The 20247-nt window shown below is 35.4% G+C and overlaps 1 protein-coding gene across 3 annotated transcripts in view; it reads left to right on the forward strand.

Annotated features, from left to right (window-relative positions):
* Positions 1-3014: 3014 nt before the first annotated feature.
* Positions 3015-20247, forward strand: part of LNPK (lunapark, ER junction formation factor) — an 86241-nt gene continuing 69008 nt past the window's right edge. For all 3 annotated transcript variants that reach the window (XM_032638303.1, XM_032638302.1, XM_032638304.1), the window contains exons 1-4: positions 3015-3150; positions 8756-8842; positions 10467-10508; positions 11286-11473. In XM_032638303.1, the coding sequence (XP_032494194.1) occupies positions 8816-8842; positions 10467-10508; positions 11286-11473 (257 nt within the window). In that variant the 5' untranslated portion in view covers positions 3015-3150; positions 8756-8815. The remainder of the gene's footprint in view (positions 3151-8755; positions 8843-10466; positions 10509-11285; positions 11474-20247) is intronic.

Here is a 20247-nt window from a genome sequence, read left to right on the forward strand (position 1 = left end):
ACCATGACCCATAGGTCCTAACTGGTCCAAGGCTGATCCTGTTCATGTTCCCACACTGCATCTGGAATGATCTTTTCAAAACACAGATCTGATCAGGTCATATCCCTTCCCCACTTTGCTCTGAAGAAAAAGATGAAGGTTCTCAGTATGGCCAACCAAGTTCTGCTTAGTTTGGTCTCCCTGCAAACTATGCTCTAGCCACAATGGCCTCCTTTCAGTCCCTCGGGTTTGCACTGTTCACTCCTGACAAAATACACGATGTTCCCTGTTTCCTTTTCTCCTTTCTTGTCTCTCAGCCTTCAGATCTCTCTTCCAGGAGACCTCCTCAAGCATGTCTTACCTAACTTTTCTGACCAGATCAGTGAGTGACCCTAATGTAAGCTCTCAGAGCACCTATCTCTTGCAACTTTCATTTATTTATCTAAATAAATGTGGCTCACTTATTTGTTGAATTAGACATTTTTGAATTCCTTTGCCTAGAATAGTTTGTTTCCTTGCTCATCTTCTCTCGTTTGATTTCACTTCCTTAGAACCTATTCCAGAACAATTTTTAGGATGAATATTTGGACTCAACTGAAGAACCACCTTCATTGGCTTTCCCACATCCCCTCTGGCTCTTGTTGCCTAATGATTTTCCAATCTTTTGAAATTTGCCTCTACCACGACACTTATTTACCTTATATTGTATTTTTTTTGTTGTTTTCTTGAAGGTTTCTCTCACTAGCATCAGTTGCTTTAGGACAGCTGTTTTACTTATCTCTGTATCCCTAGCACTTAACACAGGGTCTTGTCCTCAGTAAATATTTGGAATGACCGTTGTAGCTTGTAGTACAGCCATATAGTGCATATGCTGATTTCTCTGCTTCTAATGTCTTCCCTCACTGTGCCTACAAACTCTTACCACTTGGTAGAGGCAGTGTTAGCATTACTTTCAACGATATATGTATAATTTTTCTACTTTTCAGTTTCTTCATTTGAATACTGATACCTTAAAACATTGCTGGGAGGATTAAAAAAGTTAATTATTTAATACTCTTCTCTCTCCCCTTGCCAGGCCAAATCTCTTCTCTTGTAGATCAATTACCTAGGGAATTTTGTCTCAGGATTAGGTTTTTGGAATCTCTTGCACCCAGTTAGTTCTTTCCTGTTTCCCTCTCCTGTTTTTGTCCCCTTTACAGTAGATCTTGATGGCTCAGTTAAAACTAGAGAACAGGGACTTCCCTGGTGGCGCAGTGGATAAGACTCTGCACTCCCAATGCAGGGGGCCTGGGTTCGATCCCTGGTCAGGGAACTAGATCTCTCATGCATGCCGCAAATAAGGAGCCTGTGTGCTGTAACTAAGGAGGCTGTGAGCCGCAACTAAGATCTGGTGCAACCAAATAAATAAATATTTTAAAACCCCAAAAAACTAGAGAACAAATCATTAGCAAGTAGAAAACATTTCTTCCTTGTTCTCTTAGGAAAAGAGATTGTCCTGAGGTGAGGAGATTCATCTGCAAAACTGCACAGGCCTCTTTTTTTAACATATACATGTATCTATTCTTTTTCAAATTCTTTTCACATTTAGGTTGTTATATAATATTGAGCAGAGTTCCCTGTGCTATACAGTAGGTCCTTGTTGGTTATCCATTTTAAATATAGCAGTGTGTACATGTCAATCCCAAACTCCCTAGCTATCCCTCCCCCCCCAACCCTTCCTCCTGGTAACCATTAGTTTGGCCTTTAAGTCTTGCACAGGCCTTTTTTTTTTTTTTTAAAAAAAAACAACTTTGAAAAAGCAAAAGCTGAAAAAACAAAATGATTAAATTTCCATACCAGAATAGGTGAAATGTTTCTTTTCATTTTCTTTTAGATTTGTAAAGTGTCTGACCCAGAGTACCAGAAAAAACTTTGGTTCCCTTCCCTTCAAGTTTACAAAGCTATAACTAAAGATTTTAGCAGTTAAGCAACTCTACAGTGAATTATCTGGTAGCTTCCAGTATAATAAATTATTCTTACCAACTAGATACTATGCTCACTTTCTTTTCTTACTTTACCTGTTTGGTTGTCAAAGTTTAAACGTAGCATATTAAAACGCTTATACTCTTTAAATACTATGGACACTTTTCATTATTTTAAAATGTGTATGTAACTAAATAAAATAGAAAAATGTTTGCACACAGGGGTAAAATGGGACAAAAGCTTTTACTGAGGTTTCTCTACCCTTCTCCAACATTACCTTGTGTGGTTCAAGTACCATTTGTTATTTAGACTTGTCATTCCCAGTTGACTAGGAGATTTAACACTCTTTAGCCAATGTTTCAAATCTGAGGCAAATAAAACCTAGGTGGTTTATTCGTGGGCCTAGTACCAGGACCTGTGAAGGGAGTGTTCTTAAGGTAAGAGATAGAAAATTCAGCTTATGTTGTTATCCACAAGTTTGAAATCAACATCCTTGGACATTCGACGTTTACTACACAATGGTAAGCGCCCAGATATCAAATGACCCTTTTTGGCGTCCAAGAGTCATAAAAGCCTCAAGCACTCCTGGAATCTAGGCTGAATTTCTCTACTGGCTTGTTTGGGAACCCGTCTCTTCTAAGCGGTGTAGCATTAACTTGCTCTGCTGCCGGCTGATTGGCAGCTGGTCGGGCACTCTTCAGGGCGGACTCCTTTCCAGGTGCATCCATCTCCACCCAAGCGCACTCTTCTCTCCCGCGGCGGTCTAGGACCATCAGGACCAATTTCGGGGTTTTCTTTCGCCTGTAAGACTTGGCAGAACGGGCTCTAAAAGAAAAGAAGGAGGCAGAGGAGGAGTAAAAAGTAACTGTACTGTTAAAGAGTCATAATAAATGAGAGTCCACCTGTGAGACGCGAAGACGAGCACCCTATTTTGCCGCGGAAGCCACAGGGACAGAAGTCCTCGGGCCAACCGCCGGCCTCGCCCCTCAGCTGCCCGCCCCTGTCACGGTTACGTGACGCGGGAGCGCCGCGCGCCGGCTGCGGCGCCGATTGGCCGGCGGCGGGAGCGCGGGGTTTGATGGGAAGTTGGCTGAGCCCATCGCTCTGTCAGTGGCGGCTGCTGCCTGCTCCGGAGGCGGGCTGCGCTGTGGCGGCCGAAGCTGGCAGAGCTGGGCGCCAGCGCCGGGCTTTGCCCGCTTCTACTTGAAGGTAGAGGGGTCAAAATGAGGGCCGTTGGAAGGGTTCGGCAGAGGGGAGATGCGCTGAGCTTTTCCCTGGGAAATACGCTTCGGGTTCCCCCGCTTGCCTCTCCCGGGCGCCTCCGCCCCATGCCGAGTGGCCTACGAGCTCTGCGGCGGCGGCTAGTTGAGCTCCTGCCCGGCTGCGTGCTGATCCTGTCTCGCCCCCTGATCCCCTTGGTTTCCCAGCACAGTGGCAGGGGTGGCTCTGGAGTGCTGGAGACCCCTTTCTGTTTCCCGAGGGGAGTTGGTTCCCCAGCCTTTTCTCGGAGATTCGGGGCGGGGAAGGGGGGCAGTGACTGGGTTGAGCTGAGCATCGTCTCTTTGGCCCACCTCCCTGTTCGGTCGAAGGGTCAGAAAGTCCTACACTAAGCCATCGCTTTGAGTGGGTTCTACCCTTGTCGTCTTTTGCTGAGTTGTGCGGAGGCGCCACGAGTTGGTGAGATCAGGAGGGACCGAAAACTGTCAGTGTCACGCTGCTCGGCCCAGGCGTGTGGGCGTGGATTGTATGCTGCTTAGAGAAGCCTCTCTTCGGCTGTAGTCCTTTTTTGAGCAATGGTGGGGTGGAGGGAAGGGCCAGATTGCGTGGGTGTCATAGGCATGGCAGAAGGAGAAGAGCAAATCTAAACTACATCATAGTTTTAATTCTTGAATACAGTGTAAGGGAATTGAGAGAGAGTTGGGATTGGTGCACGCAGTTTTGCTGATGGTGCCCTCACTCTACTAAGTAAAATTTGTGACTCACTGAATTTTCCATGTTCCGCTTTTCCCAGTAGGCTTCTGGTTTGTGGTGCCTAGTGTCGACTTTCTTCTCCTTTCTCAGTGGCTTGGGTGTCACCATTGACAAAATTGTCACCACACAAAATTCAACAGCAGTTTGTGTGGATGTGAGTAAACTTGGTTTAGGCATATGTTCAAACTGGCAGGGAATGCTAATCTCTTGTCTTCAACAGCCCCCGTAGTTTCATTTTAGGAGGACTAAGTTGATTTTCAACACATTTTTTTAAACATTTAAAATTAGAATTTCAAGTTTCTCCGTCATCTACTGGCATCAACCCACTGCTGTTAAAAACCTTAGTGTTTACATATTATTAACTTGAAAGAATAAAAAAGGGAAGAAATTATATGGCTTACAACAGGTATGATTTATAGGAGAAATCTTTACAATCAAATAGTCATTTTTTGGTAGTATTTAGTTCAGAATGAGCATTGACTTACCATGAAGACCAGAACTTAGTCGTTGTATAATAAAAGTGCTTTTAGAGATGTACTTCTTTTCAGTAATTTTATTTTTGAGCAATAAATGTGGTAGTTTGGGATATTTCAGAATTGTCTTTTCTGTTAGGATATTTGAAAGTTAGAGTTATAGAACAAACACCTTTAATCTCAAATTGAATTGTCCAGTGTGTTATAGAGGTACTGTTGATGGTGACAATAGTTTCTACTTAAGTTTGGAACTTGATAAACATAAAACTAAACTTCCTTTGCTGTTAAAGTTTATTTTAATGTAAGAGTCTTCAGAGTATTTTGTTTTATTTTTTATACTGGAGAAAATGAGAGCAATACAATTTCAGTTAAAATACAAACTAACTTTATTTTCCAATTTTAAAATTATGAAACAGTTTCTTTATAAGAAGTTAGAAAGAAATGTGTTCCATATGAGAAGTATTGCTGTACTACATGTGCTTTCTGGTAATAGTAGTAATAATGTCTATAATTTATTATACACTTATTATTTCATTACCAAGTGATATATAATTTCATTTAACTCATGCAGCAATTCTGTGAAGCGTAGATGTAGATATTTTCACCGCTTTACAAATGCTGAACTGAGGCTTAGAGAGTTTAGTTTATACAAGATCACGTAGCTAGTATGTGGTTGAGTCATATTTTGAATCAAGACCTTTTTCATTCCATTATTTCAATATGACTTGAAGTAGGCTCAAAATTTAAGAATAACACATCCCAAGATTTCAAATTCTGACACCTAAACCTGAGTGTGAATAGCAGTTAATAGAAAACATTCAAATAATATGGTGGGTGTTATTATTTAGTGAAAAACACATTAGATGCACCCAGCTCTTAAGGTCATGTCAGGTCCCATAGTGATAGCAGAGTGGAAAGAGACTCTTTATACACGTTCACGGAAGATTTCTTGGAACAGGCCACTTGAGATTGAACCATCTGTCCACTCAAGAGCAAGCAAATTGATTTATGCTTCAGAAAGAAATGCTAGTTATTTGATTCCCATGTATTTTCCATGTGTTGAAAGGAAGCAGAGATGGACTAGAAAAGGGCAGCAACCACAGCAGTAAAAACAACCATTTGTATCGAGAAATTAGTATGTGTCAGGCACTGTTGTAAGTACTTTAGAATACATTATGTTGTTTAAGCTTTTCAACATTTGAGAGGGTTCTTAACTATCGCTCTTTTGCAGATGAAGATAATGAGTAACTGAGAGGTTAATTTATTTATTTGCCCAAGGTTTCGTAGTAATGGGCCACAGGAATTGGAGTTAAGATGTTCAGGTGGCAAGGAGGGAAAAAGTGTTTGGAAGTAGAAGAGGTATGAAATTAAAGTTGTAGAGAAATAGTTGATTTATTTAATTTTGTTATGCTTTCGTATCTGTTGGAAAGTACTACTTATACATGTGTATTATAGTAAATCAGGCTTCCCTAACAAATACCAGAATTTGATAGAAAAAAAGTTGGGACAATGAGGGTTGATTGGCTTTTTGATTATGAACCTGAAAGGATGAATATGGCATTTAATGACTATTACCATAGTGTGTTGTTCTAGAGGACAAATTTAGAAGCACAGTTCTCTGCTTCAGGGATCTTATGTAATTTGTTTCATTAACATCAAAACAATTCTCCAAGCAAATAATTGATGTCAAAGTTGGTATTAATTGTAATATTATGCATACATTTCATATTACATGAATTTTAAAAGTGACGTGCAGTAAACAAGTAGAGGCAGTACTTGGAGACTTCTAGCACCAGTTCTGCCCCTAGCTGGACCTGCATGATTTTGGCATGTCATTTAGCTTCTCTTCCATGCAGATTTAAGCATTCAGATTTAAGCAAATGAAGGAATTGGGCTACATGATAAACTGTACTAACCCTGTGTCTTCTGTTTATAACTTTCCACTTCAGTAGCTCTGTTTACCAGCTATTTGAGAATGTCTGAGGTGCTTTTATATGTTTTATATATAAATATTCCAATCTAATCTACAGAAAGACTTAATTTCTGATTTTGAGTTATTAGAAGTAACTTGTTGCTTTTTTTTGCCTTTTTTATTGAGCTATAATTGATTTACAATATCATATAAGTTTCAGGTGTATAACATAGTGATTTACAATTTTTAAAGATTATACTCCATTTATAGTTATAAATGTTGGCTATATTCCCTGTGCTGTACAATATATCCTTCTAACTTATTTGTTTTATACATAGTAGTTTTATCTCTTAAGCCACTACCGCTAACTTGTTGCTTTTTAAAAAATCAAAACTAAAATACTGGGTCTGGCTCTGTTACTTACTGTCTTTGGGAACTTAGCAAATTACTTCACTTCTGTAGACTCAGTTTTGCCATTTGTAAAATAGAGTGATGGTAGTATCTAAATGATAAAATTCATGAAAAGCATTTGTTTTAGGGCCTGCTAGAAGATTAAGTCCTTACCAAGTGTTTAAATGATATTATTGTTGTCATTACTTTCAAATATTAAAAATTCTGATTTGTGAGCTATAAACTGTTTCAAACCAAAATGTGTAGGTCAGTTGTGTACAAAACACTGTGCTATACACCATACATAGTGGTGTATAGCACATGCATTCATCGTATACATGGGATAATGTATACTTTGAGAATATACAGGGCTTCCCTGGTGGCGCAGTGGTTGAGAGTCCACCTGCCAATGCAGGGGACACGGGTTCGTGCCCCGGTCCGGGAAGATCCCACATGCTGCGGAGCGGCTGGGCCCGTGGGCCATGGCCGCTGAGTCTGCGCGTCCAGAACCTGTGCTCCGCAATGGGAGAGGCCACAACAGTGAGAGGCCCGCATACAGGAAAAAAAAAAAAAAAAGAAAATATACAAGTTAAGTGGTTCATCTGAATCTTCCCTTCCCAGCCACCTTTCTTGGTGATTTTTAGCATCTTAAGGTTTTAAGATCTATTTAATGTCTTAACTCAGAAATTTATACTTTTATTCATTAAAGTTCCTGGATTTCCTACAACCACACTTTAGAAATTTGAATACTGATTTACTATTGAAGGATTAATAATATTTAGATTGCAACTTAAATGTGGCTTATAACATTGATTACATTTATAAACTTCAGAAGTTTTCAGTACAGATTATAGGTATTTCTGTTGGTAAAAATCACTTTGTGTGTTTCATAATTAGACTTTTTGTTACTTCTCTAACCAAGAAAGTTCAAGATAGTCATGCCTGATGCTAATTTCAACCTAAAAATAGTATTGCAGAGTGAATGTACTTACTTTGTACTGGCATTATTTTGTGATTACATTTATGAGTTTAAAAAAATGTAAGAATGGCCTAACTTTTTTTAGGTGGAAATAAAGCAGTTTTATACATTGGTAGTATATAACTGTAACCTGGTAAAACTATGTAAGTTTGAAAATATACTTTCACTATTTCAGTTTAAAAGAATTAAAAATTATATAACTTGACTGGTAAATTGATTTAGGATATAATATTGCTGATACATTTTTATATGTATGGTAATATTTAATACATTTAAGAGTCATAGAAAAACAACTAAAAGAAGGGGATATGAGATACAACTAGCTGACATGACAGTTTAACTTGAGGGACTTAGACACAATTTCAGAAAGAAATGTTTATTTGGGTGTTGAACAGTAGTGAAGAGACCAGAAGTCTGAAGATAGAGTGGCTTTGGGTAATGTTTCTTCTGAGCTATTGGGTGAATCACTAAACTTCTTTCCACTTAATTTTCTTGTCTGTAAAATGGTAATAATAAAGGCTATCCTGTGAAAAGTGGTAGTATTATTAACTTTAATATACAGAAAAGAAAATTATGGCTCAGAAACATTAAATGATATGCTCACTGTCACAGGTAACCTTATAACCCTTATTTTCTTACTCAAAATCCTGTTGGCTTTCTATTATTGTAAGGTGATATTATTCTAAACATTGTAGAGCACCCCTAATTCCAAATAACTAGTTTAGTTGGGAGACAGCTGAATGATAGAAATGTACTACAGCAGAATTTTTCTTAGAAGAACAATATAGGGGACCTACTTTAAGGAACAGAAAATTGCAAAGTGGTATGAATATACACTTTTAAAATGCCTTGCTACTTAAAAAGTCTTTCCAGCTTTATTTTCACTTTTAAATATGTTTTGGCTTGGAAGAAAGGAATTTTTAAAAGGTGGGCTGTCTGCAAGACTGTTTGAATTAAAATTCCACATAAGTGGAGTCCAAATAAATTAATATTTTATAGTATTTTTGGGTAGTATCGCAACATCTAAATTTTATAGTGAATATCCTGTATATTTAACTTAAATTTTAAAAATAATTGCTTTATTTCTAGCTGTGAATTCCTTTGGACAACTGATATTTATCATTGTGCCCAGTTTCTACAAATAAAAAAATGGGTGGATTATTTTCTCGATGGAGGGTAAGTTACTTTTCTTTACAGCCAGTTCTTAGTCTAATATAAAAGTGTCACATAAAGCTATTTGTAAGGGTCTCCTTTGTGGTGTAGACTTGAGTAGTAGTTTAATATTATCCCTAACTCTATTTAATTTTTTTCTTCTCTTATGAATTATTTTTTTATTTGGACTTTAATGATTCTACTTGCTATATAGGTGTCTGATGTCTCTGTTTAACAGAATTATTTCACGTTGACCTATGAATTATTTTTATTTCTCTGTTTATACATTTGTGTACAAATGGTTATCTTTTCTTGTTTTCATACTGCCTAAATTTCAATCTTACTTGAAAGATAGTTGAAACTAAGTATTCTATACAATATTTATGTTTTTATAGGCTGTATCTTTTTGCTTAAAGCTTGTCACAAATATTTACTAAAGTTACACTAGGTATACTTTTAGGAATTAATAGGTTAAACAAAATTAAAAATATAGTTTGATTTTATTGGCTAAGTCTTTAGAGGAAGTATCTCAAATTTAGAGCTGTAAAATATAAAATATTCTGGTCAATGCTCTTCTCTAATATAAGAGGAGGTAATGTAGTCTAGGACAACTACTTTGCTTATTTTTTGACTCCTTTTTACCATAACAATAGAGTCTAGCAATACTTGGTACACAATTTAGTTCTTGACCTATTACTGGAGATGCTTTGTTTTGGATTGGCATTACATTGACACCCTCGACCCACCTTTAAAACTTATTAAAGTTCTGCCTGAGAATCAAATTTATCTATTCTTCCTTTGTCTTTCTTGTTAGGTTGAACCATATGAAACTGCCAGTTTTGACTACATAAACAGCAATTGCATATGGTTCAACCTAATATTAACAACACCTGTTGGCCCTACAATGCATTGATAATCATTACCCTCTTAGATGGTTGAGTATATAATTGGTAATTACTTTTTTCAAATGTTGTATGAGGCATTTTGGCTGGTTTTTATTCTAGGTGATATAAAAAATATCTTTGACAAACAAGCCCTGCAATAGTGAAGTATTCTTAGATGCCCTTTAAAAATCTGATATTCAGAAAAGTACTTTAGGAATTCAGAATGAAGGTAGCCTATTGATTTTTGACCTCCAGAGTCCTATGTGAACTTTTAGCAATAGTAAATCAGACCATATTTAGTCTTGAATTTTTAAATAGAATTTATAATTATAATAGTTTAATAGAATTATTATAGAATTAATAATTTATAATAGCTTAATAGAATTCTTTTGAATAATCATCTAAGAAAATTTTTCTTGGAGGAAAATTTAAACAAATTTTCTCTCAGTAAAAGTATGTTTTACTGGGGTTGGTTAAGGATGGTAAAAATTGAGCTATCAGAGTTGAAAGTACTTCTAGAACTAAAAATTTAAGTTAAGTAGGTACATCTTATTTCTTTAGCCTTGTGTAATTTTGTTTATAGTTATAATTTTTATTTAAGTCTAAATCTCATTTGTAAAAAGACAGAAATACATATTGCTTAATAACATTGAAAAAACTTAATTTTGGATTAAAATGTTCTTGTATGATTATATAAGTCAAAGTGTTTCTAAGTTAGCGATAACAGGTTTTAATGCTGTCTCTTATTTCTGTTTCTATAACAGACAAAACCTTCAACTGTAGAGGTTCTGGAAAATATAGATAAGGTATGTTCTTTGGCTCTGGGGTGTTTTAATTCATTTTAGGTGTTACATAAATATTATTTTAGTACATATTACTTTGGAGACTAGATCTGGTATGGGAATTTAGAGGTGATATAGAGTAAGCCTGAGAACTTCAATGTTAAAATCCAAAGTCTATCAGTGACCTAAGAAGTCTGTGTCAGGTAATAGTGAATGTTAGAATGAAATTTGATCTACAGCACGGTGTAAATCAATGTTACAGATAGGACAAAGTAGATTATAAAATAGTCTGCAACTATTTGTATCAGTTTGCAAACTTCACAGCTTTTTATACTTTCTATCATAAAAAAATGGTTATTCTTTGAGAATATTGAGAGTGATGAATGGATTGAAAGAATCTAGTATGGGTCACTGTTTCAATTTTTATTCTTTTTATAGTCAGTTTTTCTTTTAGGCCTTATACAGGGAGAATTATTACTTGTTTGATTTAACAAAGACTATTGATGCCAATTTTATACCTCTGATCTTTGCTAATTTGATAGGTTATCAAACATTATTTTTAAATATCTTAATTTTTAATTTAAAAAAGATTTGTCAAATCATAATAGACATTTTTCATATGTTTTGACTTCATTTTTAATTTTCTTTTTCATATTATGTTCTGTTTAAAATATTAAGGTATTATGTTTCATTGAATTTTTAAGAGTTCTTTATAACCTCTCTATCATGTAAAAATTTTTTTACCATTTTAATTTCTTTATGAATTTGATTTAATAATACATAATAACTATCTCTTCACAGGAAATTCAAGCATTGGAAGAATTTAGGGAAAAAAATCAGAGATTACAAAAATTATGGGTTGGAAGATTAATTCTCTACTCTTCAATTCTCTATCTGTTTACATGTTTAATTGTATACTTATGGTACCTTCCCGATGAATTTACAGCAAGACTTGTCATGACACTCCCATTTTTTGCTTTCCCATTAATGTAAGTAAAATGTTCTTTTTGTTGACTTTTCCTCTTCCTGACTAGATAGTTTTAATATAGTCAGTTTCTTTTTATTATGAAATAATAATGTTGCAGAGTGAATAAATTTGCATTTTTTTGCAGTTTGAAAACTGTTTCTTTAAAAAGTAGAACAATTGTTTTAAACCTTTATTTATAATCCAACATACTTGAAGAATATGACCCAGTGACATTAGTAATAATGGCTCTGTACGGTAATCTTTTGTGATTCTCTAACACATGTTCATGCTCCCTAGGAGTACTGGGCATGGAGTAGGCATTTCAGATTGTGGGTAGTGGCAAGTGAGGAAGGACTTGTAAAACAAAAAGAACATCTGCCCCATGTTGAATGTATTCCATTCATCCCACCCTTCCCCTCTTTTTAGTAACTGCTATAAAGCAATTGACCCTTACTACAGAAATATTTTGTAATACAGCACTTTACGGGAGGTGTGAATTGAGATGAGAATGATTGCGAATTTTGAGAGAAAGTTTAATGAAAAATTTGTTCATTCAATCAACAAACATTTATAGGTACCAATTGTGTGCATGTTGGATTATAATGGTGTATGGTACACAAAAATACAGAACCTTTGACTGTAGATCTTAGACTGCATACATTAAATTAAGTAATAAGTATAATGAATATTATAATGGGTCCTTAACACAGTCTGGAGTGGACATGGGAGTCAGGGAAGGGCCTTTGTATTCTTTACTACTGTTGCCACAAATTTAGTGACTTAACACCCATTTATTATATCACAGGTGTGTAGGTCAGAAGTCCAGGTAGTTTGACTGGGTTTTTTGCTTAGGGTCTTGCAGGCTTAAATCATAGTTATTAGCTGGCCTGGGGTCTCTGGGGGCAGAGAATCTGCTTCCAGGCTCAAACAGGGTGTTGGCTGACTTCTGCTGTATCTCTCTGATTTCCTATTTTGCCCTTGGCTGAGAGAAACCTCTGTTTTTAAGGGCTTAACTGATGGTATTAGACCCACCAGGATAATCTAGGTTAATCTGCCTATCTTAAAATCAACTGAGTAGTAATTATATCTGCAAAGTCCCTTCATAGTAGTACCTAGATTACTGTTTGATAATATAACCAGAGAATGGAAATCTTGGGGAGAGAGAGGGGGATATCTTTAGAATTCTGCCTACCACATTCTTCCTGAGGAAGTGATTTTTGAGTTTGAGACCTGAAGGATGAGTTACGTGTAGCAAGGGTGGTGTGACATGGTAGGTAGTGTTTTAGGCAGAAGGAAGAGCATATTTGAAGACTCTGAAGGAGGATAGAGCATGGTAGGTTTAAAGAATTGAAAGAAGGCCAAAGCCTGGATTATGGAGAAAAGTCTGGATAGTTAGATGAAGGATATTTCTTGTGGGCCTTATAGTCCATGATAAGGATGTTAGGTTTTAATCTAAGAATAGTGGGAAGCCACTGAAGATTTTTAAGGAGTATGACATGATCATATCGTTATCTTGAAGATACCACTGAGGCTACAGCATGGAGAGTAAATTAGAGGGGAGTAAGAATGGATCCGGAGCAGCAAGTTAGAAGGTTATTGTAGTTGTCTAGGGGAGAAACGATTGATGGTGATTTGCACTTGAGTGGTGGTAGCAGCATTGAAGAGAAACAGATGGGCTGCATGAAGTGGATGGGTTGAAGAGATTTAAGAGGTAGAATTGAGGTAATATGGAGAGGCTCTTGGTGATTGGTTAAATGTGGGGTGAAGGGGAAGAATTGCATCAAGGATAAAATTCAACTTCATGGCTTGGGAAATTTGGTTGATGGTAGCATCATTCATCTAAATAGGGAACAACATGAGGAGGAGCAGGTAGTTGACCCACTGAGACCAAAATACCTATGGTCTATCCAGATAGAGCTGTCAAGTGGGATGGTTAAGTATGACTATGAAGCTCAGGAGAGAAATTTGAATGGAAGATATAAATTTAGGATTTGGCAGCTTATAAATATTAGTCAAAGCCATCATCTGTTCATTCAGTAAATATTTGGCACCTGCAATGTGTTAGGTTTTGGGCTAGCCTGTTGTGATTGAGAAAGTAGGGAGCTTACATTCAGTTGGGATTGGACAGACAAAAAACGAGACAAGTAAACAAACATAGTTAATTTAGAGAGAGATAAGTGCAATGAAGAAAATAAACAGGTGATGTGATAGAGAAGAATAGGATGCTTTAGGATGGTCCTGGAAGGCCTCTTTTGAGGAGGTATTTGAATTGAGAACTAAAGTATGAGAAAGAACCAGTATGGAAAGAGTTGGAATATATGGAAGAGTATTTATATATACAGTGTGTAATAGCACATATATCCATAGAGAGATACAGGAAAGGATTATCCTCAAAATAATAATGGTAATTTTCTCAGGTGTTGGAATTTTAAGTAGTCGTTTCTTTCCACATGCTTATTTTTGGTATTGTTAGAATTTTTTCCATCAGTGTGTTCTTCAAATTAAAAAAAAAAAATTCCAAGAAGAAAGAACGGAAAATGCAAAGTCTGTGAATTAGGAGAGAGCGTGACTTATGCGAGGGTCAAAAACATAGGTATATCTGGAGTGTGATGGAGAGGAAGAGTGATGCAAGGTGAGCTTGCACAATCTAGGTCATGGAGGGTCACAGAGAGGAGTCTGAATTTTATTTTGGGTGAAATGGAAAGAGTGTAAAGGTTTTAGTAGAAGAATGGCATGATGAGATCTAAGAAGATCATGTGTGATGTTTTATGGAGATGGAGTAAGAGGAGGACAAGAATAGAAACCGGGAGATCAGCTAGGAGGCTGTTGTAGAAGTTTAATAAAAAATGAAGACGGATTGGACTGCCCAGTGGCAGAAGAGATGAACAGATGATTTGGAAATATGTTGGAAGTAAAACTGAGACAACTTGATGGGAGGAAATGGAAGGTAAGGGAAAAGGAGGAATCAGGGTGATGCTTAGGTTTTTTGGTTTGACATTGGTGGGTGGGGTAGGATCTTTTTCATTGGGACTACTATAGTAAACATTTTTGGTTTAGTCTTTAGGAACTCCTGGTGCTGATACAATTTTAACTTTATATGTAGGTAAAGAGCCAAAAATCAAGTACATGCATATTACAAAATAATTGTCTCTGCCATTTAAAAAATGTTTCTTCTCTTTTGAAATCTTTTGGAATGCTTCTTATCCCAGGTGTAGTCTCAGATTTCATAATGCAGAGCCCCTTTCCCTTGTTAACCTTCTATTTTTTATGAAAAGAAGGGAGAAAAATTTAGAAAGGGAATAAGTGTGAGATGTTTAGTTGATTTAAATGTCTTTAAATACTTAAAAAAACTCCATTTGACATCCATTTCCATATCAAAATTGATTTTCTGATTATAGAAGATTTTAATCTAGTTGTAAAAGAATACCTGACAGGGAACTCTCTGTGCTAATTCTAATGCCTAAGCACAGATTGTGATTGGCTATTGTGACTCAGAAGATTTTTTTTGTTTGTTTTTTTTGCACATAAATCGTATACTAATTGTTTTTAAAAGTATAAAAAACTGGGGCTTCCCTGGTGGCGCAGTGGTTGAGAGTCTGCCTGCCGAAGCAGGGGACATGCGTTTGTGCCCTGGTCCGGGAAGATCCCACATGCCGCGGAGTGGCTGGGCCCGTGAGCCATGGCCACTGAGCCTGCGCGTCCGGAGCCTGTGCTCCACAACGGGAGAGGCCACAGCAGTGAGAGGCCCGTGTACCGCAAAAAAAAAAAAAAAAAAGTAAAAAAACTTAGTTTCTTTAAAAATGTTTTTTATTTCTTCAGTTTGATCTTTCCACTCTTTTGAGTGTGAAGCTTTGTTATCCTTACTGTGTCCTTCTGCCTGTTCTGCATCACCTGCATCTAGTATTTCTTGGCTTGTTAAGCTTCAGAGCCATTTCTCACTTTGTCTCATTCACATCTGTGACCTGGTTCTCAACTGCTGCAGTTTCTATTTCAGTGAGCTGTTGTTCACTTTTGGAAGCATAGACCAGTTATCCAACAAAGAATAGAATTGTCCTTCTGATTGATGACAATCAGAAAAGCATGAAATAGAATACAACAACATGAGAGTGGATGTCGTGGTGAACAGAAAGAAGACTTACCACAGGACATTGCCTTTTGTGTGTAATGTGAGCTCTCGCTCAAGCTTACCCCTGGACTTTTTTTCTTTGGAAACAAAGTTTTGATGTCTAGACCAGGGTTTGCTTAAAGAAATGGAGGCAGAAGGAGCAAGAAAAGGTATTGCTTTACTCATCACTGTCTACATTAATTATAAAGTTTGGAAATCTACCTGATAATGACAAAAAGCGACTGTTGTCTCTGCATTCCCAGTTTCCCAAATGCTTTTACTGGCAGAGAGGTCATGGATTCAGGACTGAGCATATATTGCCTAATCATAACTATTCCCAAATTATCTTTTTTGGTAGAATATCAATACCTGAGAAGATTTGAGATTTTATTTTGTCTTCTTTTTAGGATATAATAGGGAGGAACTTGGTGAGATTCCAGTCTATTTGTTTTCTGCTTTTCAGATTTGATAATATATTTATACCTCTCTGATCTTTTCAACTGTTACTGAAACTGAAATTATGGTGAACTGATTTCATAGGAATTATTAAGATTGTGCTCCATAGTGAGGGAAGGTTTGGTTTACATTAAATTTTTGTATTTCTGCATTACGCTGGCAGATAGGCATTACCTTGGGAGTTGGCTCATTTTCTAAGAAGGAACAACCATAAACTTTGTCTCTACCCTTAACTGACTCTGCAAGCAATCTTACAAACTTTTATTCCTGGATACCTTATTCTTACAAATAATAACTTTCTAGAAATTCCATTCTCTATAAGGTCATTTCAGAGACCAATTAGCATAAAATGTTAACCTTCCCAGAGGGTTTGGCCATATTTTCTTTCCGTGTGTATGTGTGTTTTCCTCTTAAAATGAGATTTGAGGGGAAAAAATTTAAGCAAAGGAACTGAGGAAGGTGGTTTTGTCTCCTGTTTCCTTCCTCCTGTTTTTTGTTTTCTTGCTTTTCTACTTGAATTGAAAGCTGTTTGAGGTTAGAGCTTTGACTTTATACAATTTTTTTTTTTTTTCTGCACTACGCAGCATGTGGGATCTTAGTTCCCAACCAGGGATTGAACCCGGGCCCCCTTCATTGGAAGGCAGAGTCTTAACCACTGGACTGTCAGGGAATGCCTCCTTCCCACTTCCCCTCCTCCCAACCAGTTTGTGGTATATATTTCCTCAATCCAGCTAGGCAGCTAACAGACATAATTTGTAGCCTTTTCAGGAAAGTTAAAAGTTTGTTTCATGGCACTCTAATAAATACAAAGTATCTCCCATCAACTATAGTTGGCTCTTAAAGGAGAAGATATCTGAACATCTCTTGATATTTACTCAAGTGGAATATTTACTCTTAGTTTTTGTAAGAAAATCATTTTGCAAGCATCCCTTTTATAATATTCATATTAAAATATAGATATTCACTTGATATAATTCTGTACTTAAAAAATTATGTACTGAGACATAATTAAGAGACAAATCCTATTCTTGGATGGGAAGACAAATCCTATTCTGAGATTAGTTCTCCCTAAATTAATATAAAAATGTGTGATCACAATAAAAATACTAACAATACTTTAAAAATCTTGGCACACTTATTCCATAATTTTTAATGGAAAAATAAGCACATAGGAATAGTCTTGAAAAGTCTAAAAAAGGAGTGGAATGAGAAGCAGAGGTCTACCAGGCATCAAATGCATTGTAAAACTTCATTAATTAAAAGTTTGATAGTGTCTAAATAGAGACACAGACCAAAGGAAGAGATACAAGAATCCAGAAATAAATCCCAAAAGGAATTTTTATTATATATGGTTTTTATATATGATAAAGATAGCATTTCAAATCATTGGGGGAAAACAGTATTGAGTTATATCTCTCCTCCACCCAAATAATAAAAATAAATAAATAAAGCTTGTTCCTTATACCAAAATAAATCATTGTTACTTGTCTAAATATGAAGGTAATTCTCCCTAAAGCCTTTGATGGTTAAATAAACTGACAAAATTGTCAACATAGTTATAAATATTGAGACCTGTAATCTTTTCATTTTTAGCTTTATATATTGTTAAGTCTCATCTTAAAAACATTTCAATAAATTGGATTGGGCTTGTATAGTTGTTGGAAAGAAAGCACTTAAATTTGGCAGAAAGGACGAAATAAGTAAAAATTCCTTTTTATATGAAGGTTGGTGAAAAATCATCAGAGGTTTATGGAATGTTAATCCTTTAGTAAAAGTGAGGAAGGTTTTATTATATTGATTGAGTTTTAGGTATTCTGCTACATTTTAACTTTTAGCACTTTTAACTTTAGTACAGTAAAAACACTTAGTATTAAGGATTTAAAATGTTTACTGAATCTAAAGTATGATTCTGTTTTATTGAGGCTCCAGTTATTCCTGTTAGAACACCTTTATAATTTTATAGTGCAAGTCACTGGATAATATTTAACAGAAATTCATGCTGTACTTACATTTCACATAGCATCAGTTTCATTCAGAAAAGAGCAACAGGAATGATTACATGAATGTGCGTTAGGATATTTAGTATGTCTTAGAACTGGTAGTATATATGAACTTATCGATTTTCTATACTAATTTTGTATTCAACTATAATAATTGTCTGATTGTTTCTAATAAGTTTTTTAGTTGATTCTCTGAGAGTTTCTAAGTATGCAATCATATTATTTGTAAATAGCAATAATTTTACCACCTCCTTTCAGATATTTTGACTCCTTTCAGATTTTTTTTTCCTCTTTGGTAATTGTATTGGCTAATACTTTCAGGACAATGTTAAGTTACAGAGAAAATAGTCAACATCCTTAACTTGTTCCTTGGGAATGCTTCTAATGTTTCCCATTGGGCATTATCCTGACTTTTGGATTGAGACAGATATATTTTATGTTAAGGAACCTTCTAGCTATTTATATTTTATTTAGTTTTTTTTTTAAATCAAGAAAGATTGTTGAATTTTGTTAAATGCTGTTTCATCATCTATGGAGATAGCCATGTGATTTTTCATCTTACATCTCTTGATAATGATAGATTATATTAAATATTGAAATCAAATGTTGAAATCTTGAATTCTAGGAAAATTTCTACTTTCTTAGTTGTAGTCATTTTATAAGAACATCAGGAAGCTTTCCTTTCTTTTTTAATGCTCTGGAACAGTTTAAATAGTACTAGCATTATCTGTCCTTTACAGGTTTAGTAGTATTCCATTTGAAATCTTTTGGGCTTGGTGTTTTTTATAGAGGGTAGCTCTTAACAACTTCTAAAATTCAACAGTAGTTCATTTTTTAGGCTTTCTCTCTCTTCCAAGGTTAGTTTTGTTAACCATTCTACAGTTTTAAAGTGTATTTGCATAGTGTTGTAATAGCAGTAATCATTGTCTCATTGATTTTTAAAATTTTCTTTGTAGCTATGATTATTGCTTCCTTATTATTTCTTATTTTGTATATTTGTAATTCTTTTCTGATTGTTTTTATTAGCTGTTTCTTCCAAAGAACCAGCTTAAAAAATTACTTCTTTTTATTACTTCTTTTTTTTTTCTGCAGGCTTACTTTATTCTTGTAACTCAAAATGGATGCTTTAATGTATTTATTTTCATTCTTATTTCTTAACACAATACACCACACATGTATTTGAGGCCATGGTATTTTTCTGACTGCTTTAGTTTTATCCCACAGGTCTTGATAGGTAGTGATATGTATTTACTTTGGTTATTTTTAAAACTTCATTACATTTTTTAAAAGTTTTTTTTTAAGTTTTTATAATCTAAGAGTTATTTCCAGGTGGCAATGTGTGTTTGTATGTTTGTTTTTTTGGCTTAGTTACTATTTCTAGTTTTATTATATTGCTTTCAGAGAATGTTGTTTAATAATATTTCTACTTCTTTGGTTTTATTGAGACCTGTTTTGGTGGCATGCTATTTGATCAGTTGCTGTGTTTCATGAACAGTTGAAGATATATATATATATATTTTTTTTTCAGAGTTTAATATTACCATTGTAAACTACCTTACTGTGTTATATAGGTCTTCTGTATCCTAATAACAGTGTATTTCTACTTTTCCCTATATTTCCTTTAGTTTTGCTTTATGAATGTTATGCTTTTCTATTTGATGAGTAAATATTCTTGTAATATCTTCATTGTAGGCACATCCTTTAAAAAATACTTTTTAATCTTGAAATAATTATAGATTCACAGGAAATTGGAGAAAACAGATGTACAAGCAGGTCCTGTGTACCCTTCACCTAGCCTTCCCCAGTGGTAACATCTTGCATGACTACAATTAAATATCACAACAGGAAATAGGCACTGGTTCAATTCATTGAGCATATTCAGATTTCACTAGTTTTCCATACACTCATTTGTGTGTATGTGTTTTATATTTCTATGCAGTTTTATCATATGTGTGGCTTCATGTAAGTACCCCACAATTTAGATCCAGAATTGTTCACAGAGTTCCTTTTTGCTACCCCTTTGCAGTCATACCAACCCTCTTCCACATGCCCCATTCCTAACCCCTTCCACCCCATCTGTTTTCCATCTCTATAATTTTATTTCAAGAATGTTATAAAATGGGATCACATAGTATGTAACCTTTTGAAGTTGGCTTTTTAAACTCAGCATATTCTTGAGATACATCCAAGATGTTAAGTGTAACAGTAATTACTTTTTATTGCTGAGTAGTATTT

The sequence above is a fragment of the Phocoena sinus genome, chromosome 7 (assembly GCF_008692025.1).
Source record: "Phocoena sinus isolate mPhoSin1 chromosome 7, mPhoSin1.pri, whole genome shotgun sequence".
Taxonomy (NCBI): Eukaryota; Metazoa; Chordata; class Mammalia; order Artiodactyla; family Phocoenidae; genus Phocoena; species Phocoena sinus.